Source organism: Microtus pennsylvanicus, chromosome 1 (assembly GCF_037038515.1).
Source record: "Microtus pennsylvanicus isolate mMicPen1 chromosome 1, mMicPen1.hap1, whole genome shotgun sequence".
Classification (NCBI taxonomy): Eukaryota; Metazoa; Chordata; class Mammalia; order Rodentia; family Cricetidae; genus Microtus; species Microtus pennsylvanicus.
In genome coordinates, this window is record NC_134579.1 from 65,265,742 (window position 1) to 65,291,435 (window position 25,694).

General features: G+C 41.2%; 1 protein-coding gene across 4 annotated transcripts in view; it reads right to left on the bottom strand.

The window, feature by feature from the left end:
* Positions 1-25,694, bottom strand: part of Opa1 (OPA1 mitochondrial dynamin like GTPase) — a 77,937-nt gene that overhangs the window by 20,888 nt on the left and 31,355 nt on the right. For all 4 annotated transcript variants that reach the window (XM_075967565.1, XM_075967557.1, XM_075967552.1 and 1 more), the window contains 18 exons: positions 22,545-22,625; positions 22,349-22,423; positions 21,729-21,800; positions 21,548-21,647; positions 21,146-21,276; positions 19,294-19,366; positions 19,120-19,192; positions 18,206-18,321; positions 17,446-17,510; positions 16,914-16,990; positions 13,376-13,541; positions 11,164-11,316; positions 7,986-8,094; positions 7,305-7,384; positions 5,840-5,980; positions 3,098-3,214; positions 2,196-2,289; positions 1,692-1,802 (listed from right to left, as the gene is read on the bottom strand). In XM_075967565.1, the coding sequence (XP_075823680.1) occupies positions 1,692-1,802; positions 2,196-2,289; positions 3,098-3,214; positions 5,840-5,980; positions 7,305-7,384; positions 7,986-8,094; positions 11,164-11,316; positions 13,376-13,541; positions 16,914-16,990; positions 17,446-17,510; positions 18,206-18,321; positions 19,120-19,192; positions 19,294-19,366; positions 21,146-21,276; positions 21,548-21,647; positions 21,729-21,800; positions 22,349-22,423; positions 22,545-22,625 (1,834 nt within the window). The remainder of the gene's footprint in view (positions 1-1,691; positions 1,803-2,195; positions 2,290-3,097; positions 3,215-5,839; positions 5,981-7,304; positions 7,385-7,985; positions 8,095-11,163; positions 11,317-13,375; positions 13,542-16,913; positions 16,991-17,445; positions 17,511-18,205; positions 18,322-19,119; positions 19,193-19,293; positions 19,367-21,145; positions 21,277-21,547; positions 21,648-21,728; positions 21,801-22,348; positions 22,424-22,544; positions 22,626-25,694) is intronic.

Consider the following 25,694-nt stretch of genomic DNA (forward strand, 5'->3'; position numbering starts at 1 on the left):
CGAGTCAGGGTTTTCCAAGTGCTCGTATTTTACCAGTAAAGAAGGGTTCTGGGGGCTCCTTTGTACAATACAACAGACAAACAGCAGGCCAGGCCTGCACACAGGGCTTCTGCCGAGCACAAACTTAACTACATTGCCACAGAGCCATGAAATAGCCAAACATGACAGACATGGAAATAAGTACAATGAGATATATTTAAAAAATAAAATAAAAAAGAATAAAGCAAGAGTAGCAAGAGAAAGCAATGGAAGCTCAGATAGCCAGAAAGAGAAAACAAGACGAGTCAGGGCAGACAAGGAAAGGAGAGCAGTGCTGAGGCAGGGCACAGAATCAGGGACCCCTTGCCTGCTTCTTTTGGACATTTTCATGACTGACTGCAGAACTACAAACTCAGTTTACAGACTGTACCCAAACTTGAAAAGCTTCTTCCTATTCAGTGTGTGTTTTCTTTCATGCCAAAAAGCACATGGATCTAAGTACACTCAGAAAGGAAAAGCAATTTCATCGGCTCAAAGGGACACTTATAACTAGATAGATTCTGATGGGGCGCTGACTACCAACAGTTACTAGCAATAGCAATGCCTCTGTGGTCACCTTGGGCTCACAAAAATCCAAGCAAGTCTCCATGCCAGGAACTCAGCAGCATTTAAAAATCAAACGTGTTCCAAACAAATAAGGTTGGGGTGGGATGACAGGTGCAAAAGTCCAGCTGGAGGTAATGGGGTGCTGACAGCTTGGTCCCATGTTGCAGACCTGTGTGGGGTAACGTGATATAGGGTGCTGGACTACAAGCAAGACGAAGCCTGTTCTAGCTTCAGGGGAGAGGACTCAGGAGATAGGAAGAGAGAGAACATTGGAAAGATGAGATGGGGAGTTCCTGGACACAAGGTCAGAGCATGGGCTGGTGACAGAACTCCATGAGGAAGAGTAGCCTCTAACAGGATGCCCCAGCCTGCAAGGCAAGAAGCACATTGACACAAAGTGAGGAACTGTGGTGGTGACCTGGTATAAGATGGCCAAGAGTCCAAGCGGGATGAAAAGACCATTTTTGTAATGAAGGGGGCAGCAAAAAGTTTGGTTATACATTAAGAGGACTGATCAAAATAAGTAACTATGCTAAGGAGTCTAGAGGCTGGGTTCTCACTGTCAGAAGGAGTTACAAGCACAGGAAAGAGCAAAGCTAAGAAAAAACTTGATAGAATTGGATACAAGTTGGAAGTACCAGCATCCATTTCAGTCTTTGGTTAATACACACAATTAGGAGTGGATGTATGAGCAGCACACACACACCCTTTCTATTGAGAAGGCCTGGGAACTCATATGTTACTAACAGCAAGCATATCTAGTTCTCAGAACTTGATTTCTAAATACCATTCTTTTAAAAGAAGAAAGAAAGAATGAGTCTGGACCACTGTGTCAAACGGTAGAGCAACACTGAATAAAAGATGAATGAGTCTAGGTACATTCAGACTTTGGGAGTTGCTAAGAGAAAAATCTTTATTCCTAGGAAACACAAATTCAAGTATTTGGAAGTGATAAGATCTTAGGTCAATGTCGTATTTCAGCCCTTCAGAAGAAAACAAGTTCTTCCTAGGAGCTGTAACTTTCCTTTAAGCTTGAGATTAAATGGGCGCAGACACAAGGGTATACGGAAGGGCTCCAGGAAATTGGGATGAGAGGAATTACTTACTGAGATCTTCAGCCAGCTGAACCCGTTTGCCAGTAAGCAATTTAATCTTCTTCTCACCGTCTTCAGCAAAATCTTCTAGGACCTCTTTAACGTTTTTCTCTAGTCGCCTCACTGTTCAAAGTTAAAAACAAAACCCAGAAGAACAGTTTTTATGAATGTACAGAACGAAAGATTTCCACGTGCAAAGAAAATAACGTATCACCATGTTAGCTCTACACTTGAATTCACATTTCTCATTTTCTAGTACCTTCATCAATAAATCTGACCCATATTCTGAGGACCACATGTTCTTAAGCCAACATGTAACAGACATACAGACTCTAAACACACAAAGCAAGTTCAGGACACCACTCTCTTTACCATAAGTTTTATCTAATGAAAGTAGACATATAGCATCTCTTATCCCTATAATTTTCTAATTGTAATTTTTTAATTAATATTTTAAAGCAGATTACGATTCTGAGGTTTTTCTGATCAGTCAGTTTTTTTTAGGAGTTACCTTACCTTCAGTGTTTGTAAGCTGCTGCCTTAACGTATTGGCAGTGATAGCCAGCATGCGCTGTATTCGCCAAAACAGGACCACATCATTGCATTCCAGCTGAAGTAGTAAACAATTAAGATCAGACGCAAATTAAAAAATAAAACCTTTATTGAACACATAGAACTAATTTCCTAAGCTTTAGTAAACATACCAGCACTTATCTAATAATGCATACATGTTTCCTTTGAGCTGAAATAAATCAGAAAAGCACTCAGAAGCTTCAATTTAATAACAACACAGATTAGCAGAGCTTTTCTTTTCTTTTTTTAATTTATTTATTTATTAAGGATTTCTGCCTCCTCCCCGCAACCGCCTCCCATTTCCCTCCCCCTCCCCCGATCAAGTCACCCTAGCAGAGCTTTTCAAGGGGCATTTTTGTCTGTAAGAAAATGCTTGAAAAGCGTCAGTCTGCTGCCACCTAGGGGTTCCTTTAAAAGGTGTGAGAGCTATATCCATTACAAGAACTTGGTTCTTTTAGAAAAAGCGAGATTCCAGTGATGTGAGAAAATTATGACACATAAAAGTGCATAATAAAGAAGTTTTGCTACATGGTCCCCACCACACATGTGGTTGTCTATGCTCTACACACATCCTCTCCTTATAGAAAACATAAATATGCTTCAAGTCACTCTGGGGTACACACGACTGTCCCCCTTTCCTTTACCCCTGATGATACACATGGAAGTCAAGTTATTCCTAAATTGGTGAATCTTTGAAAAGATAAAACGTTATTCTTGACAAGTTACACATTCTTTTCTCCCAGAAGCTCAAGGGCTTAAAGTTAATAGTAAAGCTGAAGTTTGCTTTTTAGCATCTTTCAACAACTGTTGCTAAAAATGACTTCTTTTGCTTTGTGAAACCTCACCTCAGAATCTATAAAATGCCTCTGGTAGTAATAAAAACCTCTTCGACAAAGGTTACAATGATTTAGAGCTGTTTTTAAGAAATGTCTTCTGTAAACTTGATGCCAAGTATCCTTTATCTGAAACGAGAAAAGGAAAAGCGAAGCGTTGTGATAGCCGCTGCTGAGCACTGAGAAGTTGCATACACAACTTACTTTCGGAAGTTCACTGAAGCAACAGCAACGCTCTCGTTGTGCCACCTTTTTAAATGCACGTCTGTCCCTGTTCAGTCAGCTTTCAGACTTACTAGTTTTTAGACTCCCACATCTACCAATCAGTCACACACTCACTGGAGAGTAGGCTGGTAAGGGATGATCTCTGCATAGGTACAGTGGGGAAACCAAGGCAAGAGTTTGAAAGCCTGGTCTATGGACACCATTAGGACCTGGAAGCTGGTCTCAGACTACGGCCACCAATACCAGTCAGAAAGCAATCCTTTCTATGGTTACACTGTCACACAACAGTATCCCACCACTGTGGCACTATGGTCTCTTGGCGTGTTTAATGTTCATCATATCTAATAACAATAACGCTAGCAGGCAGCACAAGTGCCAACCCCATTGGACAGATGAGGACTTGAGTACCAATCACTAAAGGGAGCAGTACCAGTAATACAGTGGAACGACCTGAGAATCCACATCCCAGACAGCCCATGTTCTCTGGCTGGTACGGCAGCCTTACAGAATGTACTAAACAGTGTCAGGAAAAAAAAAACCTGAGATGTTCTTGCCTGCAGAGAGTGGCAACCTGTTCCACTCTACTTCCAAGAGAAAATCCCTACTGCATTAACCTAAGTATCAGAAAATTAAAAGTATCAAGGTACACAAAGCTCGAGTAACCCCTGACCAACATCATGGGATAGAACTCTCTGCAGTTGGGATTGCTGGGTGCAGTGATTTTGTAATATTTACATATACACTTCAGAGGTGGGATAAAGGTCTAAATACAAAATTCACTTATGTTATATATATACCTTACACACATAGTCTAAAAGTAATTTTCTGTACTACAATAGTGTGCCTAAATTCAGTGAAGAATTTTCTTGCAATATTAAGCTGGAGTAGTAAAGGTTCCAGGTTTTGGAGCACTTCGATTTTCCTCTTCTGAATCAGGATATCAGATGCTCAATTTGTTCGCCTCCCCCACTTCCTTGTTGAGACACAGTTTCTCTGTGTAGCCCTGGCTGTCTTGGGACTTGCTCTGTAGACCAGGATGGCCTTGAACTCACCACGCGATTGGCGACTGAACAGCCTTTTAGCCTTTCATTAATGAGAGTTAGGACCATATAGACAAGCTATCTATACATAACTAAAAGTTTCATGTTCAGTTTATAGATAGTGTGACATGCACAGCAGCTTAAGCAGTTAGGTTCTCACCATTTTTCCTGTTCTGACAGGAGGTAAAATTTAAAGCTAGTACAGAAACAAGGCAGGTGGCATTTAAGCATAGTCACAGTGTCTAGAAGGTTTTCAGGCTGCTTTTCTCACTAGCTTTATTTTTCTAATTGGGTTTTACTGGGTGTTTTGCTTCTATGTCTGTTGGTGCCCCACATGGGGGCAGTGGACCATGGGTGCTGGGAACCAGACCTAGGTCATCTGTGAGAACAAGTGCTTTTAACTATTGAAGCCACCTCTCCAGGCCCTAAGCTGACTTTTAAAATTTTCAGCCCCCTTCATTCTAACTTCTAGGCAGCAGGAAACATAGATCCAGTAATTGTTTTAAAATAGTGCTGCAAGTAAGTATTCTGAAACTAAGAAAAAAGATGGCCAAATGTGTAGACTATCCTTGTTCTCTTACCAGGAATGAGGGAAATTAGGTGGGATTCAAAGGTCTTATCTATTTCAATAAAAAATTAAAATGCATGTTTCCCCTAAATCTACTTATATCTAATTGAGCTACATTGACTGTAAGCACTATAAACGATGCTGGGAATGTGGCATGCCCCAATTTAATTGTAGTACAGTACTTAAGAGGCAGAAGCAGGCAGATCTTTGTGATTTTGTGGCCAACTTGGCGTACATTGTGAGTTCCAGGTCAGCCAAGGCTATATAGTGAGACACTGTCTAAAACAAACAAACCAACAAAGCTACCAAAAAAAAAATAATACAGCTATGTTCTCCCAATACACACGAATATCTGTTTATATAAACGGCCATATTTACACAAGTCAGTTGTACTCTAAAAATATAAAACAGCACTGATACAAGGTCTGGATGCCCTTTATCAATTTTGTAGGAATTGCTATAACGATCTAAGTAAATCCAATTTTCTAAATATTAATTTCTCTAGTTACCCTTTAAAAAGAGTAGTAAAATAAAAAATGCTACTCTTCATATAATCAAGATGACTATAATTATCCCAGTAAATATGGACATGGTCAAGCAGAATTCAGCCTAGGTCTTATGGAGCTCCTTGGAGGAAGGGATACTGTACTGTAAGCAACACTGATTTAGAAAGCAGATCCCACTCCTTTTCTTTTTCCAAACAGTCCCTCTTAATCTGGGCTATCTCAGGCTCACTTTGTAGCTGAGGATGACCTTGAACTCCTGTTTCCACATTCCAAGTACTGCACCCGTCACCTCAGCTGGCTTTCAATGGTAGTCCCTCCACTCCAAGAGCTAAGGGCCGAACCCAGGGCCTTGTGCTTGCTATGCGAGCAATCTACCACTGAGCTAAGTACCCAACTCCTGTACCGTATTTCTTACCAAGCTTGGATCTACTTCAACTCCTCGAGATTCCAGATTCTTCCGAACTGTGGTAATCTCATCGCTTGCAAGATAAGCTGGGTGCTCCTCATTACACTTCAGCATCTTCTCCAATTCATTCTTGGTTTCATTGTGAACACTCTGTAACAAGTTAAAAGAAGGCTGTTTAGACAGTGCAAGCTTGGCACTTGTAAAAATCAAGGCCAGAAGAGGGACATGGGTTCTGGGCACAGAACTCTGGAAGAGTAGCAAGCACTCTTAACCGCTAAGCCATATCCCTAACCACTGGACAATCTCTTCAGCCCCCATCTGAATTTTCATATTTACTTTGTATGCATTTTAACCAAAGTTACTACAAAAAGTTTGAATGAACTTCCAACAGTAAAACTCAGAGATAATAAACTATATACACAAAAATCTAAGCACAACTGCCACATATCCTTTGATTCTGTTTCATGTCTTTTGCTTACAATTATTCTTTATTTAAAGAGATTTTATTTATTTTACTTTAGGTATGGGTGTTTTGCCTGCATGTATGTACGTGCACCATGTGAATGTCTGGTGCCCACAAAGGCTAGAAGAGGACGTCAGATCCGCTGGAACTTGAGTTCCAGGTTGGCTGTAAGCTGTCCTGTGAGTGTTGGGAACTGACCAAAGCCATGTCTTCCATAAGAGCAGCAAGTGCTCTTAACCACAAAACCATCTTTCTAGCCCAACTATTCTCCTCTGAAACTCAGAGAACTGAAATGAACAAAGTAGTCAACTACAAAGGAACCACATTTTATTTATTATTGTAACCTTTTAATAAAACAGATTCATTATATTTTAGAAAGGTTTATGTAAATAAAATTTTAAAGAATCTTCTAGAGCCATGAGAAGATGGTGTACACATATAAACATGTGCATGTGTCCATTCACACATATATACACGTGTGTTTGAGTGTGGGCCTGGTATATGGATGTGTGATGTACGTGCACATTTGTGGTTGCTGGCACCTGTGGGCACATAAAGAGGTCAGAGGAGGACATCAGGTGCCCTGGCTGCCACTCTTCACCTTATTCCCTCAGACAGGCTTTCCCAGTGAACCTGGAGCTAGGCAGGCAGCTAGTGGCCAGAGAGGCTCCTCCTGTTTTCACCCCTAGAGCACTCTAGTTACAGGTGCTCAGGCAGCCATGCTGGGCTTTTTTGGGTACCAGGATCTGGACTCAAGTCCCATGCCTCCATAGCAAGAACTCTTACCTACTGAGGCATCTTTAGTCCCAAGACTGCGTGTTAATGCTTGAGCCGAAATGAGCAAAATAAAGGCAGATGTGGTGGCATATGCCTATAATCTCAGCAAGTAAGAGGCTGAGGAGAACTTCTGTGAGTTCAAGGCCAGCCTGGGCTACAGAAAACCATAACTTTACGGCAAACTGGACCATGAACGAAATGCCATCATAAGAACAGAGATATCTTTGTTCCTACCTGTTCTTGGGTCCGATTCTTCCAGTACAACCACCTCTTTTTCCAGTCTGGGCCTATCATGTTTTCAATAGCATTTTCAGCTAGAGGAAAGATAAAATTAATTAAGTAGGAATTTTTACCACTTACTAAAGCTATAAATTATAGCTAACAATGTTTATGATTTTTTAATTATTTCTAAATGCTGTATTAATATGAAATTAATTAAAATACAGGAACATATGATTGGTATGGCAAAAGTAGGACAATTATGTATGTGCTTAAAATATATGAAAAGTACAATTGTTTACAGAATTTCTATGTGTAAGGAATAAATGTAAGCATCTCGGTTCCAACCTAATTATTCTCTTTATTAGCTACAAAGCAACTCACACATAAAAAATATATTTATCTGTATTCAGGACAAAGACTTTGAAGTGTTAATTGTATATTGAAAATTACTTTATTCTGTATGTGTATATATGGCACGTTTGTGAGTTTGGAAGTGCATGTGCCACAGTGCGTGAGCAGAGGCCAGAGGACGACTGTGGACATCTTCTCTCTGTCTCCTCCGTGGGCTCTGGGGACCCAACCCAGGTTCTCAGGCTTTCATAGCGATTGCTTTACTCACCAAGTTATCTCGCTGGCCCAGTGGTGATTATATTTTACAATGCTTACAACTCAAGAGCTCAAGTGCCTACTTACTATCCTTGAGACGGGCTTGAAGGGCCTCCTCCATAAAGTAAATGGCTGCATCCCATTGCTGCTTATCCGATATGGACCGGTCTTCCAGAGCATTGTGCTGAATGACCCTCTGAGACAGGGCAGAAAAAGCTAATTTAATTTATGTTCCTACATGTCAGTAATTTTATTTTAGCTGGCAACTTAGTAAATATTGAACATAACAAATAAGCACATAACAGCAAGTTATTCCCACAGTAATGCAGGAACTCCTTTTATTGGCTGAACCTGCCAGTTTCCTATCTGAAAAATAAAGTGGAGTCTTGTGTGTCTGAAGCTAAAGAGCTGACTGAGGGGACGCTCAAGGGAAGCAAACAGCACATTTGACTATAAATCATAAGAGCCAGACCATATTATTCAGAGGGTCACTTCCCTTCTGTATTTATTTATTTACTCCCATATGAACTATGAAGAAATATTTTCAAACAGGACAGAAGAAAGAATCATTCACCACTTTCTTGTTGTCAACAGAAATACAGTGGCAGAGCAAGGGCGCAAACACTCTGCCGATCATAAACATTAGCTATTGTTTTTATAATTAAGAGCTGTTTTCTAAATTTGATAACTTTTGAGTGAACAATGAAACTGGCACTTCTTTTAGAAAACCAGCCTACCACACAGGGAAAGGTTATGGTTTCGAATATGCAGACAAATATTTCTTCAAAATGAAATTATGATTACAAACAGCGCACAGGGAGATCTGTGCTTTTCTAGAAAATTGCCCAGTCCCTTCAACAGTTCCTCTTGTGAGCTGGCCCTGCTAGCAGAAGAGGTGACTAACAAGGCTTGACTATGGTGGTAGGAGAATGCGCTGTTAAGAAAGGGGCAGCAGGCGGAGAGGTCAGGAGCTAGAGAAGGTGGGGAAGGCGGGGAGTAGCCACTCTGTCAATGAGCATGACAGGACTGTGGCTGCCCTTACCTGTCGTGTCCACCAAAGGCTTGGTCTTCTGATGCTGGTACTACTGAGAGGTGACTGGATCATGGGGGCACTAACTTCATCAATGAATGAACCCATTGACGAATAAATATCAAAGGCATCATTGGATAGTGGGCTGAGGATAGCAGGCAGCTGTGGGACTTCCTCTGAAGGCTGTCTCTTGTCCCTAGTCCTCTCACCTCTGTGGTTGGCTAGTACAAACCAAGCAACTTTTCTCCACCATGCCTGCCTATCAGATCCTCGCTCTACAGGCCTAACAGCAATGGAACCAAGCAACCCTCAGATAGAAACCTTGGAAACCATAAGCCCAAGTAAAGCCCTCCCACTTGTCAAGCTCAGGTGTTCTTACACAACAACGAAACCCCACTAACATTTCAGAATTCAATCAAGCTTTGGGCCTGGTGGGTCAAGCCCATTACCTTAGCTATTTAGGAGATGTAGGCAGGACTGACAGTTAAGGATTACCTGGGCTACAGATTCAAGTCAGCCTGGAGAACTTAGTAAGATCCTATTTAAAGAAAAAGAACCTGAGGATATAGCTTGGTGACAAAGGCCTTGCCTAGCACATATAAGGTCCCACACTCTGAAAAAAATTTCAACCAAATGATGCTTCCAAAATATGTAAGAGAGCTGGGCGGTGGTGGTGCATGCCTTTAATTCCAGCACTTGGAAGGCAGAGGCAGGCAGATCTCCATGAGTTTGAGGCCAGCCTGATATACAAGAGCTAGTTCCAGGACAGGCTCCAAAACTATAGAGAAACTTTGTCTCAAAAAACAAAACAAACAAACCAACCAACCAAACAAACAAACAAACAAAAACCCCAAAACCAAAACCAAACAAAAATACTTAAGAGTTGTTCCTGAATTCGGGATCAACCTACCCCTGGACCCAGCAATACCACTCTTGGGAATATACCCAAGAGAGGCCTTATCATACAACAAAAGTATATGCTCTACTATGTTCATAGCAGCATTGTTTGTAATAGCCAGAACCTGGAAACAACCTAGATGCCCTTCAATGGAAGAATGGATGAAGAAAGTATGGAATATATACACATTAGAGTACTACTCAGCAGTAAAAAACAAGGACTTCTTGAATTTTTGCATGCAAATGGATGGAAATAGAAAACACTATCCTGAGTGAGGTAAGCCAGACCCAAAAAGAGGAACATGGGATGTACTCACTCATATTTGGTTTCTAGCCATAAATAAAGGACATTGAGCCTATAATTAGTGATCCTAGAGAAGCTAAATAAGAAGGAGAACCCAAAGAAAAACATATAGGCATCCTCCTGAATATTAACCTTTATCAGGCGATGAAAGGAGACAGAGACAGAGACCCACATTGGAGCACCGGACAGAAATCTCAAGGTCCAAATCAGGAGCAGAAGGAGAGAGAGCACGAGCAAGGAACTCAGGACTGTGAGGGGTGCACCCACACACTGAGACAATGGGGATGTTCTATCAGCAACTCACCCAAGGCCAGCTGGCCTGGGTCTGAAAAGGCCTGGGACAAAACCGGACTCGCTGAACATAGCGGAAAATGAGGACTACTGAGAACTCAAGAACAATGGCAATGGGTTTTTGATCCTACTGCACGTACTGGCTTTGTGGGAGCCTAGGCAGTTTGGATGCTCACCTTACTAGATCTGGATGAAGGTGGGTGGTCCTTGGACTTCCCACAGGGCAGGGAACCCTGATTGCTCTTCGAGCAGATGAGGGAGGGGGACTTGATTGGGGGAGGGAGAGGGAAATGGGAGGCGGTGGCGGGGAAGAGACAGAAATCTTTAATAAATAACTAAATTTAAAAAAAAAGAATAAACTAGAAGGAATGTAAAAGGAAAAAAAGAGTTGTTCCTGGCACACAGCAGATAGTCAATACATACTGCTATGATTTTACACCAAGGTACCTATAGACAGGCCCAAAACAACCAATGATGGCAATTCGTGGAAAGGTAAGGGAACCTGCTTATTGCAAAATCTGACTTTTCTTATGGAATGGAAGTCAAGAAAAAAAGAAGAGAGGGTTATTTTAGAAGAGCCAGAGGAATGTTGAAGGGCAGGTTACAAATCATACATCTATTACTTCACACTGCAGCCGTATAAGAACTCCATGAAAGAATCAGTTTGAGGCACCCTGTGAAAACGATGCTGGCATTCTGATTAGACAGAGGGCACAGCAGGCCCTAACCAGCTGAAGGCTTACCAAGCTGTCTTCTGCAAAGTCGTTCCACTTGTGCCGCTTGATACTCTCCTCCTTCACAGCCTCTTTAAGCTTGTCAAATATGTCATCGTGCTCCTTCCCTTTGGGTTCTGTCATGAAGCGGGAAAATTCCTCTTGTAGCGTCTCCCAAGCAACCTGGATACAAAAGGAAAAGCTGTATTTAGATTGCTTACCCTTAAATAATGTGCAACATGAAAAAACAGCACAGAACCAAACAGATGTGGTACAGCAGCTGATCAGGAAATGCAAGTTCATTGATAAATGCATGCACCCTAAAAAAAGACAGCTCAGCTAGGCACATAGGGCTTTAGTCCTATCATTCAGCAGGCAGAGGTAAGTGGATCTCTGTGAGTTCAAGGCCAGCATGGGTTACACAGTGAGTTCCAGGATAGCAGGGTGACATAGAGGCCCTGTTTTTTTTTTTTTCCCTTAAAGCTGTCAATTTTAAAAACTGAGACTTCATTAACAAATCTGTACCTACAGTGCAGGGAGATAATCAGCTCATATCCCCCACAGGATGCGCTCACTGAGCTGAGCAGGGTTGGCTCCTTTAGGTGAGCCCTACACCCCAAGTCTGCAAACATATTTACTTTACTTATTTCAATCAATTACATGCCTGGGTCTGCCTGCTGCTTCCACACCAAACCAAATGTAAGTCGTCCCCCCCCCCCCCCCCCATTTTTGAGACAGGGTTTCTCTGTGTAACAGTCCTGGCTGTCCTGAAATTAGCTCTCCAGACCAGGCTGGCCTCGAACTCATAGGGATCCTTCTTCAGAATCCTGCGTGCTGGGGTTAAAGGCGTACACCACCACTGCCCAGTTCAAGTTTAAGTTCTTACTCACTAAGCCAATCATCTTTACAGTTTTGCCTGCAAGCAAAGATTCATATTAAAAGCTTCAAGTACTACAAATCATTACTCAGCTAACTTTTACCCAATCTCAACTGTGAAAGGAAGAGCGCAGGGCAAAAGTGATGAAGAACTGAATGTACACGTAGATGGTGGGGTGAGGTGGTTTTCATTTTGTTCTGTTGTGAACTTGTGGGCAATCCCTTGCTTTATTTAGTGTCCCTAATTACCAGAGTGTACCTCCATGCCTGCATGTGATGGGAATGAACCTACTAGCTTCTCATCAGCTCCACTCTTCCCCCAAGATAAAGCCCGGGGCAGAAAGCAGAAAGGCAGAATTACTGGTGTCACAAGGACTAGTTTCACTGGTGAAACCTTTGGCTATGCAAATGTTCCAGCCCAGGACATACCAGAACTAGTGACTGAGAAGCAGCAGCTCCCCAGGTATTTCTATAGTAAGTGGGTCAAGAAATGGCCAGAGTTCAGCAGCATGCAACATAGGCAGAGGCTGTACGAGCTGCAGCTGCTGGACACGGGCCCAGGAAGGTGAGGACAGTGGTGAAGAGGGCAGGCTGGGGCAGGACTGAAAGAGCGAAGCCATTTTCAAGGCAGGTATGCAGAATAAAATCACATCTAGCATTGACCACAGGTTGCTGAGCACCTTTCGGAGTCCAGGGCACACTGACTCTCAGCTGGAGTGCAGGAGAAAGGTGGATAATGGTGATAAAACCCTGGGTGGCTATTACGGATGGGTCAGGTATTACCTAAGTATGTTACATATTATTAACTCACCTAATCCTGACTGCAACCCAGGTGGGCAATACTGTCACCGCAGCTTCTTGGAAGAAGCTGCAGGAAGGTTGAGCAAGTAGGGCAGCTATCAGTTTTCACATGGTTGGGCCAAGATGTCTCAGGACAGAAATGTATACTTTGAAGTACTTTAATTTTGTAAATAATTCCAAGTCAAAACTAGCAAGACCATAACTCAATGCAAGTGCTATAAGGTTTTGAAGAAAATGTAAAAACGGTAACATTAGTCCATTTGAAGATACTCCTTACAGAAGCTCAATTCACAGACGTTCAAAATACTTCACCTTCAGGCCAGTTTTGCTGGTTTTATTAATGTTATCTTTGGAAGGAGAAGCAACGCCTTTAGGCAAACAGCATCCTGATTAGTAAACTTATGTTAGCAGCAACTGAGAACAATATCAAGGTTAGCTAACAGAGGCAGGTGCAGAGCGTACATGAAGTGCTAAGTTGAGGCTGAGGGAAATTAGACCCTCAATCCAAAGCACCTATTTCCTCCACACAATGCTTCTTACCCATTTAATTAAATTATATCCTAACCTCTACTGCTTTATTAGGAAGCTGCTTGTCAGTCCACTGTTTAAGCTTGATGTCCACTGTGGTGTTAAATGTTCCTGAATTCATGGTCTGTGCAGCCGGAAGGTAGATGTTCTCAATCACATGAGTTGACACTCTTTCCCACAGAGACTGCTGAAGGATTTCCTCCCTAAAATTAATGTCAAATATGGCATTAAACAATTTAAAATAGCTTGATTGAAGTATCATTAATCAGAGTAATAAACTACACATATTTGAAAGGCTGACAAATTTGAAATGTGTATATCAGTGAATCACAGGAACCAAGATAAAGATAAACACCCTCATTGGATCTATAACCACTCTATTTGCTGTTAATATAACTACTTGTATTTCCTAGAACTTTACATACATGTATCATGCACTCTTCTACCTATCTTCATTCACCCAACATACTTCTTTTGAAATCCGTGGTGTATGTATTACTATTTCACTTCTTTTTGTTGCTAAGCACCACTGACTGTGTACAATCCCCCGTTAATGGTCATGTATTATTTCTTGTTGTTGGCTATTACAAACAAAATCGCTGTGGGCAGATTGCCACAAATGTTTGGAAGGATGCATGCCTTTCCTTTCCGTGGGTACACAACTAAGAGTGGAGTGGTTGAATATATGGCAGTTTCGGGTTTAGTTTTTAAAGATACCGTTCTTTTCTAAAGTGCCTCAGTGGTTTACATTCCTACTAGCAGAGAAGGAGGGTCCCAGATACTCTCCACTCACGGCCTGTCCCAGCTCTGGCTATCGAGTGGGTTTCCAGTGCCATCCCACTGTGGCTACAGGTCTCTAGTAATCATCAAAAACTTTCTTCTTGAGGACACTCAAAAGTGTATTTTCATGAGCTCATTAATTCAGTCCTCACATACACTATGTGTTTACTGGAGTTCAAGGCAAAAAGTTTCTGATATAATTTTTACAGTTTAACAAACTATCACAAAGCATAGAAACATGGGATATCATCGTATAAAACTTTCCAGCAATTCACAGCTAAGGGGATTGTATAAAGGACACATACATAAGCTGGAAATTCTGCCTTTTGAAGATCTTTAAGAATAAGATCTCTAAAGAAGAAAAGACAATAATTTCTTATTATTAAATTTATAATACCACAAATTCTCAGACTCCTCACATCTGCGCTAGGGGATTCAACTGTATGTTTTCCCCTTTTGTATTTCAGTTTGTTAAACCAATCAAAGTAAACATATACTTTCACAAAAGTTGCACAATATCATAATACTGAATTTCACAAAGTATATTTCTATAAAGCCAGTCAATTACTGTGCTAGAAATGATGGCTACATGCAGACGGCATACCAGTATCTCAGTTATTGTCAGCGGGGCTATCTTTAGATCATACACATTATTGGACAAATGCCATGTGTGTATTACTACTGTAACAATTATGTGTTAATTTGAACTCCCTGGGATTCCTTTATTAAAACATGACTAAAGCATGCAGAATATCTGTAAATAAATAACAAATTATCCCATTAGGACATACAGTACTTACTACACACTCCTAAGATGTCAATAATTCAGACTAAGGCATTCATCTTAAAGTGACATGTAATGCCATTATGCCAATAAATAACGCCAACAAAAACTTCTAAGGTAGGCCCAGCTATGCTACTGAAATTCTCTGGTGTAATGCAGTTAAGGCTAGGACTGGGTATTCTGATCTTTATGTCAAATTCTAGAGTCTAAGTACACAAGCTGATCAAGAAAACTCGCTAGAGGTCATTTGATCAGGCAGCTAAGAATTTTCAGCCCAAATGTTCTAGCTCTCAGCTGTGTCTTCTCCACTGGAACTCTCATTTCTTGTCTCTTCACAACTCTGTTAAGTGCCTCGTGTAGTAAACAAAACAGATTTACCTTTTAGGCTTATTTCAGTGAGGGTATAGCATAATATTTTAGCATTGCTCTACCTAAACAAAACGAATCATATTTATGGCAATAAGTAGTAGGACATTTCTTTTCCTACCACAAATAATACTATTAGTTATAGGCTTTCTCCCTTTATGGTGGGACTGAAGAGAACCAGGACCTTGGCTCGCTAAGCAGGCACTTTACCACTGAGCTGCAGTCTTGGCCCATTAGTTATGGATTACAAATCACCTTTTATATATATTATCCCCATATAATCTAGGAAGGAAACCAGATTATATTAATTAATTATACTTACATACATTTAAATCTTACTTATGCTCACATCTATATATCTGTATCTCTCTTGCAATTTTATGAGCTAACTCAGTTATACAAAGTCACAGGACTGGTTTAAATACAACAGTTTGTGTCACTATATATTTGGTTAATCAGTCAACAGTAAGAAATAAGAGCAGCTACTACTTTCTAAACAAGGAGACTAAAAAACTTGGCAAATACGATGACTTAAAGAAAGGGGAGGATATCAGTGAGGAAGGGCCTGGGATAGGGAAACTAGTGAGAACAAATCCAGACTTAGGGACGAGATGCTGGTGTCGAGTCAGTGTGAAAATCTGCTGACTGAGCAAATATAAACACTAAAAATATGTATCATGAATGGTGTAAGGATTGTTTTGTGCCAAGAGTGATACATTCTTAAATACCACAGGCTTATTGGAAGATAATTTAGGCATGGCCTAAGATTCATGTGGCAATTTTTCAAAAGGATGGATTTACTTTTTTTTAAAAAAAATCTATTTATTTATTATGTATACAGTGCCTGCATGTATGCCTGCAGGCCAGAAGAGGGCACCAGATCTCATCACAGATGGCTTGTGAGCCACCATGTGGTCACTGGGAACTGAACTCAGGATCTCTGGAAGAGCAGTCAGTATTCTTAACCCCTGAGCCACCTCTGCAGTCCCCAAATTTACTTCTTAAAAAAAAAAAGTAGGAAGCAATAAAAATATGAAAAATAGTGGGTCTGCCGAGATAGCTTAGTGATTAAAAGTATTGGCGGCTGTATTAGAGGATACAGGTCTATTCCCAGCACTACAGCTCACAACCGTCTACAACTCCAGTTCCAGGGGACCCAGCATCTTCTTCTGGCTTCCGTGGGCAACAGTTATGCATGTGGTACACAGACACATGCAGGTAAAACACTCGCACACAAAAAATTTAAAAAAATGTTATTGTGCACAGCATAATACATACATGTCACAGAAAACACCAGTTACTTCTGGTCTTGCATGACATCTAAAAAGCAGACATCATCCTTCTTTTACAGATCAGTGTTCCCTGTGATGCATTCTCCAGTTAGTAAAAACCAGTCCTGATAGGTTACTTTCTGACAATTTTAAGAAATTATGTGTGATTCTACAGATAGCAAACTTGCACTTCTTAAGAACAAGGTGAAAATAAACCAAGGATCAGAGCAGATTCCACAGGCAGTCAGCTGACAGGCTGCGGCTGCAGCTGTTTAAAAGGAGGCACTTTACTCTTTGGCCTACTTCAGGCAACAGAAACCACTGCTTTCTTCTACTTTAAAGTAAAAGACACGGAGACACGGGTTAATACTCACCAGTGCTTTGGAGTAACCTGGCTCAGGCTGATAACTTCATCAAGGATCTCATTTTTAGCTTTTTCAAATAGTTCATTCTAGGCAACACAGAGATAAGTTAGGATTGTCCTGTTCCGATCTTCAGGGATAATCAAAAGGGGGACATGGACAGGGTGTGGTCAAGTAAGTTTGGTTTGAAAATGAAGACTAGTAAATGACCTTCTGGTCTCCTTTAGCTCCCATTAAACTCTACATCTCCAATGTAAATACCAAAAAGTAAAGAGAAAATGTATAACTAAAAAGAAAAATTAGATAAGATACATCAATAAGACTACTAAAGCATATTTGTAATTTTTTGGAAATCATTTTGTTGTACATCCTATGATTCCTAATTACTTTAAAATGACATAATAGTTTAAATTATAGAAAAGACAACTACTCCTAGGTAATTATCATTAAGACCACAGCAATTCTGCTCACCAGACCAACAACTCTGTAAGGACAAGGGAAATTAAAGCATATACAGCCCTGTGGGGCACTCTGATATTATTACCCTGTCGAGCTCTCGCAGGCGAGGGTAGTTATTCTTCCACTCCGTCTCCAGGTTAAAACGTGTTGCTGTGGAGAAAGGAAGATGCTGCAGTCTGACTGTTGAAGGCTTCCTCTCTACCTTCTGTATTAGCTGGGTGTCTGAGTAAACCTGGTGCCCTGATATTCTGAATGCTATTACTGTCACAGCTGTCTAAACTATTCTCCTTACTTCTACTTTCTCCATGTTCATTTCACGAGGCCACAGCTGTAGCAGTGTAGCGTAGCTGCTAAGAAAAAGGACTCTGGTGGTGACTCAGATCCTGGGTCCTAAAGCTATGTGGCACTGGTTATGTAAATCCTCTGCACCTTTCCCCTCATCTGTAAAATGGAAATAAAGATAACACAAAATTGCTGTAGTACTAAGTAGGATAAATATTAAGTAAACTTTCAAAATGGCAGGAGGGAGGATTAGATGCTCTCCCTGAACGAAGCTCTGGAAGCAAAGACTTGGTGTAGACGAGCATGGGCCTGGGGAAACGGTACAATGCAGGGCTCCCAGCATCTCCCTTCTTCCTGTAAGGAGTATCCACATTCTCTACAGGCCGTCAAGCTTGCTGTAAGCACTACTGCAAACCTGCTGCTTCTGAAAACCCTGTGATGCTGCCCCTGAAAGGGACAATCAGTTCTTATATAATAGAAGGCTTGCATCTCTCCAGTTTTCCACTGTCACATAGTAAGTCACATGCCTGGATTTGCAGACTTGCTGTAAGAAGCCAGCTTACCTTTGAAGCTATCAGCCTGTTGTTCAACTGACTCTCGAACCATTTTCCAAAAGCAGTCGGACACAGCAAGGCTTAGATTTCTCGTGGTGACCTGGTGTGCCTTCAGCATACTTGTCCTACAGGAGAGCAGAGCGAAAGCGTGTCAGAATGACAAAGGAGCCGTTACCCCATACTAACGCTGCCCAGTAAAACTCCCTGCACTCAGGCAATGAGCTAGCTACCCTGTCCAGCACGGCAAGCACTGGACACATGCAATACCGAGCTCTTCAAGTACATGGTTAGTGAGCTGGGGGATGGCTTTTGTTTCACTAAACACTGGCCGGTCTGGGGTATGCACATGACCAGTTCTACAAGCTCCTTGCTTCCTTCCCAATAAAAAAAGAATCCTTGGTTATGGCTGCAGGAACTGCCCTTACTTCTGTACCAATATGGAGGCAAACATGCCTGTCTACTTCCAAAAACTAAGTAGAAACTTTCAGTGTAATTCTATTTTGAGTTGCAGTGCAGTGTCTTATTTTCTGTCAATTTCTTCTGGTATCTATTTAGGAATATCCTGCTGCCACCCCCCACTCCAACTTTTTCTATTATTACAAGAGAAATGTGCACACATATTTAAAAAAAAGGAAAATTAATTAAAAAAAATCACTGTCTACGGAAAACAGTGTAGAGGTTTAAGGGTGGTCCCTCAGTCCACATCTGCAGAGGCCGTCTGTCCTGCCATCTGCTGCACCACGTGATAAGCTGCTTTCACTTCTACTCCAGAGTGTTCCAGGCCAGCCTCATGACACAGCCCAGCACGTGGACAGACAGACGACAGGAGACCGACTGCTGCCAGAAACGAGCAGTGCAGCTGAAGAGTGCAGCGGGCTGCGTCCTCCCTGAAAAGTCTCTGAACACTGCAGCTTGACACCTACTTTAGGAGTTTGGAATTCTGAAAAAATTCTTCTTCATATTCTCTTATAGCTTCAATGCTTTCAGAGCTGTTTCCTAGGAAAGATGGTGACAAAATTTTCACCAAGAAAATTAATTTTTATTATCTGAAAACAACAAAAGCTAAAAATGAGTAGCAACAATCCATCTTAGCATACCTTTTCCTGTTACAACAGCAAAATAACCCAGAGCTTTCATTGGGAAGAGCTTGCCTTCAATTATCTGTTGTATCTATTTTAATAAATTGGAAAAATAAATGTGAAAGATAGATTCACTTAATATTTAAAAGCACAACATGCAATTTAGAAAGCAAAATATTAAAAAACTCTATACGTGTATATACTTATCAGCATGTGTATATATATATATATATATATATATATATATATATATATATATATGTTCAAAAGCATATAAGTGCATTGATTGCTATTTGAGGAAAATGCACTTTACTATATTTAAAATGTCTTATTAAATGTATATACCAATATCAGAACCTGGTTGAGTCAGACCTTGGTTGGAGTTCTTGTCCTGCTATTTACTAGCTGTGTGGCCTTGAGTAAATGAGCTAATTTTAGTAGAAGGTACTGAGCTTATGAGATAATGGCACTTAGCACAGAGAAGCACTCAATAAATAGTTTTGTTATTTTTCCTTATACTTTCTTTGAATAGTTAAAAATTTAAATTATTCTGTTAAATTAAAAAAATGGCACTTGTTTATTTGTATATGTATGTGTGGGCACGCATATAAATATAGGTCAGAAGACGATTTGTAGGAGTCAGCTCTCTCCGACTCTGCGGGTTTCAGACATCAAACTCAGATCTGGCCACAGCTTTACCTGCTGATACATCATGTAGGCCCCGATTATCTTGATTCTCACCAAGTTGGATTATCTTTTACTAATTTCTCTTCTTATCCCTACTTGAAACAATATATTTTAGATTGGCTTTCAACTCTTTTAAGGAAAAAAAAATCCTTTTTCTGTGTGTGATAAAAACTATGGAGTCTGGGTACAGGAAATGCATATCTACATACATCTATCATTCATACACAATGGAGGATTTTTGCTTCCAGAGGCCTATTCAGATGAACACTGTACAGAGACAAGTTAAAGTTAGACTACAGCTGAGTCTTTGCCATAGGAAGGCCTGAAGTAAGCTTCAACTGGCCCCCCAGGGAAATCCAATGTGACTTCCCCAGAGAAGAAAGGAATGTGAGCATTAGGGGAGAAATGGAGGCTATGGACATTGTTCCCACCTTGCTTCTCCTTCTCCACATGAGCCCCAAGGGTGTCACAACAACACTGCTTTGCTCTTAAAAACAAGCCAGAGAGGGCTGGAGAGACGGCTCGCTGCTAAAGGCTGGTTCACAACCAAAATAAAAATAAGACACGTCCCACAGCAGGTCCAACAGGACCCTACAAAAGCGCTGCTTGTCTCTGTCTGGCATTCCCCGGCAGTAATGAGGTATGTGCTGACAGTTTCCTTCTGAGATTTGGAATTTTGGTACTGCCTCTCTGAGCAGCCTCTGAGGGAAGGTTTAGGGAAACGTAAGCAGGATGCTTCTGACTGCATCCCATGCATCTTCTCCTTCACGGCTCTGTAATCTGTCTTTGAGGCAACTATGACTATGTGGTGGTGACCCTTTCAAAGAACCACTGCACCCGAGGCTGGTATGTCTGGGAACTCTAACACAGAGGCAAAGTCCTACAGGTTTAAGGTGGGAAAGAGAGACAGTCTATGCGGTAGCAGTGGAGATGAGGACTTAATACCATTGTTCTACAGGGGACTACAGAATAGGAATTTATCATTCGTAAACAAGTCAGTCACCAGTTATATAACTGCGAGCCATTCTAACCACGGCGAATTATTTGACTAGTAATTCATAAAAACCTATGCGATCACATCATAAATGTCTTCATTGCCACTAGATGAGAAGCCTAAAGCACTCACACACACACACACACACACACACACACACACACACACACACACACACACAGCCCTCACCCTGCTTGGACTGGCTACATTTTTTTCTGCCAGGTCTACTTTGGTCAAAACAAATATGGTTCTTCTTCCATGAGGATCCATTTGACTGACCAAGTCTGTAACAATGCTGCGCTCAGCATCTACAGATCCATCTGCAAAAATAAGAAATAACAATGTAATAATTACAAAGTTGATTGTGAAAATTTAGTCTTAATACATTTACTTTAGGGGTATGGCCAATAAAAATTCCAATGATGTCGAAAATGAAAACTATCAAAACCTTCCCAGCTTAAACTCTATTTATCACTAAAATGACAAGGGCAGTGGAGACACATTTGCATGTGTGCTTCCATGGCAGGCATTGTATCAATGCCTCGAATTCTAGAGGAGAGGACGGCGTGCAGGAGCACCTGTGGGACTCACCTTGAATGCACAGGATGATGGCGTTGGGATTCTGCATGTAAGCTTTGCTGATACTGAAAATCGTCTCCTTTGTGTCAGGAGCCATGCCTGATGTCACCGTCTGGAAGAGAAAGGATTAAGTGTCATTACAGATGGCTTCCCCAGAAGAAATAAAATGAACATATATTCTGCATGCACTTACATTGATCACACCGGGCAAGTCCACAAGCACCATCCTCTGGAGTCCAGGGCCTTTGACATTTAAAGATATGGTCTATTTCGGGTGGGAGGAATCAATATTTGTGGTGATAAATATCCTGAAAATTCTTGTTCATCCACATATTTACTTCAAAAAAGTTCTTTTCTTTTGACACCCAAGTAATTATTCTAGAAAACTCCCCCTATAATGATACATTGATATATTTATTTAGAACATTAAAAAAATATGTTGAGTATGATCCCACAAGCATTTTATTCCAGCATTTGTGAGGCAGGTAGATCTCTGTGAGTTCAAGGCTAGCTTAGTCTACAGAGTGAGTACCAGGCCAGCCAGACATGCATAGTGAGACCCTGTCTCATAAAGAGAAAAACAAAACAAAAAATTAAAATAAGTCTGTCTGTCTCTCTCTCTCTTTCTCTCTTTCTCCCTCTCTCTCTCTCTCTCTCTCTCTCTCTCTCTCTCTCTCTCTCTCTACCTACCTACCTACCTACCTACCTACCTATCTTGGACCAGCTATAAACTAAACACCGCATCCATATTAATCATCACTATCCATAAACCTTCCTATCCCACATCATGGCTGAAATGACTGCTTCTCTTACCTCAGGGCTAACAGTACAACCTTCTTTCACATTTTTCCGCATTCGGAGTTCGATTTCATGTCTTAATGCCGCAAGCTATTAATGGAGAAGAACAAAGTCCTAAGACCATCATAATGGCAAATATTTCATTTCTTTGTCTTAGACCACACAGGGGTCATAAAGCCACAGAGATGAACATGATTTGAATTCTACTTACGTCTTCCTCCTTGGTAAGATCAAACTCCCGAGAGCTATCTTTAAACAAGGCCACATGGTGAGGACCTTCACTGAGAGTCACCTGAAAGGACAGAAACATAAGATGCATTCACAGCTAACATTAATTCACGGCACCCGCGGAGTCCAGACAGGGTCAATCACGGCACCTTTATGCTATACTCAGGTGCTGTCAGCGCGGCTGTTCTGTGCTGTGTGTGATGCCATGCTGACACTGGGCAGTGAGACTGGTGGGTTCTCTGTCTTTTATGACCTAGGGTGCTGCTGGCCTCCCCAGCCAGGCAATGCTCTGCAGACCACCAAGCAGAGAAACTGCCCCTCTAAAACTTGAAGAATTCAAAGAGAAGCCAAGGCTTGACTTGAGATGAATTCAGGGAGAGGATAGTTCATTTGGTTACCACTCCTCAATACATGAACTATACAGCAGTATTTGAGATGGGGACACATAGGCCTGACATTCTCTGCTTCAGGACTCACTCCAAACAGAAAGGAAGAGTGTGGTGGAAGGTCTGAAACCACAGACTGACCCTGGTTGGCAGGATTCACCACAGGCTTCTTAGGGGAGTATCAGGATAGATTATTTAACAATATGCAGTGACAGTGAGTCATTTTACAAGTGTCTAAACTCAATATTCCTTAATCTTTAGTTTACACATTCCAGGGTATCATAATTATACTGCTTTACTTTGAAAACGTATTTGTTTCACTAAAATAAATCGAGCTGGTTACACAAGAAAACAAAGACCAATGCTGAAAGCGACTATGGTGTCTTGGTTTAAGCATGCCATCCCAAAGGCCTTAGGTGGATTGTGCCGCAGTCACTTTTCCTTGAGTACTTATTTGTGGTGCAGACAAAGGGCTAAGCAAAACACTTAAACTCTATAGCTACTGCATTGTCAAACAGACCAAAACAAACAAACAAACAAATAGAATTCAGGCTTTTAAGCAGAACTGTGACCTCAGGTGCCAAGATCTTAGCAAAAAATGAGCGACAGAAATGAATCACCTAAAATGAATCCTTTATCTTATGTGCAATGTCCCTTCAAGACAGGGATATTTAGAAACTAAGCAGAAAGCTGGGGTAAAGAAGCCGAAATGCTAAGTCCAGATTTGCCAATTTCACTGCTCTGAGGAGACATAAATAGGACTCCTATATCAAGAAGTAAAGAGTCCTGGTGAACAGAAGGCCTGTGGCCTTTTCTATTTGAAGGCAATCTCCTTCCAAAACCATTACTTTTCTGAAGCTCTCCTACTGGAGAAGAATATTTGATCACGTTGTCAACCCCAAGATTGCCTTATTTACTGAAAAATCCTGTTTCTAGTTGTGGTATGGCTCAGCCCTCGCACACACCTTTAATTCAAGAGCTTTCTGCTTATTGTAAACAGGATTAAATAAAATTAACCATAGGTCAAGAGGTGGAAAAAGCAAAGATGACAGGAAGTAAACATGAAAAAAAAAATAGAGGGTAAAAGGGAGTCAAGAGGATGGAGAGAGAGACACACACAAACAGGAAGTAGAAGAGAGGGACATTGAGTTGGAGGAGTCTTGCTTGAGATGGTGTAGGAGGAAGCTCTTTTCTGGAATATCAGCAGAGCAGGAAGGTCAGCTGGGTATTTTCTCTGTCTCTCTGAGCCAGTAGGCTTTCACCCCAGCATCTGGCTTCTGAGTCTTTATTGTTAAAATGGAATGACACTCTATAATTATGGTACTTGTAGCAAAGTAAAGGATAAACTCCCAATGTCTTTATAATGATTACTGAGCATGATATAAGCACAAGTCCACCTTGGGCTTCCCCTGCATTAAGTACAGTAGACCCCCATCAGTGTATAATAGATGCTCACCAAATACCGCCAGTCGATGAAGAAGGAACCAATAAGACAAAATAAGGTCCAACTCACAGTCAGACCCCAAGGAACACTGTGAATCACCCCAGCTGCCCGACACTCCACCTGGTTGCAGTTCCACTCAGATATCACTTGGAGACTTTAATACCAGCCTCACTGTCTCCCTTTCTATCACAATTCTGAGCATACTTCTTGGTGATTTTAATTTTCTATTCTGAATTACTTTAGCTTGACCTCTATCAAGGAATGTGAAAGAAAAACAATCACCAATCTCCCAACCACAGTTTCACTTTAAATCTATGCCCATAGCCTTACTGGTGACTTCAGTCTGACTAATCCATCTTCATTTTACTCAGCTTTATCAGTAGAGTTAACACAATCTCTTAGACTTTGCTTTTGTTTTTCTGCCTCAATTTCCTCCTTTCTCACTCTCTTTTTTTTATATTGATTTTATTGAGCTACACATTTTTCTTTGCTCCTCTTCCTACTCCCTACCTCTCCCCTCCCCTTCAACCCTCTCCCATGGTCCCCATGCTCCCAATTTACTCAGGAGATCTTGTCTTTTTCTACTTCCCATGTAGATTAGATCCATGTATGTCTCTCTTAGGGTCCTCATTGTTGTCTAGGTTCTCTGGGATTGTGATTTATAGGCTGGATTTCTTTGCTTTATGTTTAAAAACACTTATGAGTGAGTACATGTGATAATTATCTTTCTGGGTCTGGGTTACCTCACTCAATATCATGTCTTCTAGCTCCATACATCAATTTGCCTGCAAATTTCAAGATTTCATTATTTTTTTCTTCTGTGTAGTCCTCCATTGTGTAAATGTACCATATTTTCCTTATCCACTCTTCGGTAGAGGGGCATTTAGGTTGTTTCCAGGTTCTGGCTATGACAAGCAATGCTGCTGTGAACATAGTTGAGCACATGTCCTTGTGGTACGATGAACATCCTTTGGATATATACCTAAAAGTGGTATTGCTCGGTCTTGAGGAAGGCTGTTTCCTAATTTTCTGAGAAATCGCCATACTGAAATCCAAAGGGGCTGTACCAGCTTGCACTCCCACCAGCAATGCAGGAATGTTCCCTTTTCCCCACATCCTTTCCAGCATAAGTTGTCATCAGTGTTTTTGATCTTGACCATTATTACAGATGTCAAATAGAATCTCAGGGTTGTTTTGATTTGTATTTCTCTGATGGCTAAGGATATTGAGCATTTCCTTAAGAGTTTTTCAAGCCGGGCGGTGGTGGCGCACGCCTTTAATCCCAGCACTTGGGAGGCAGAGG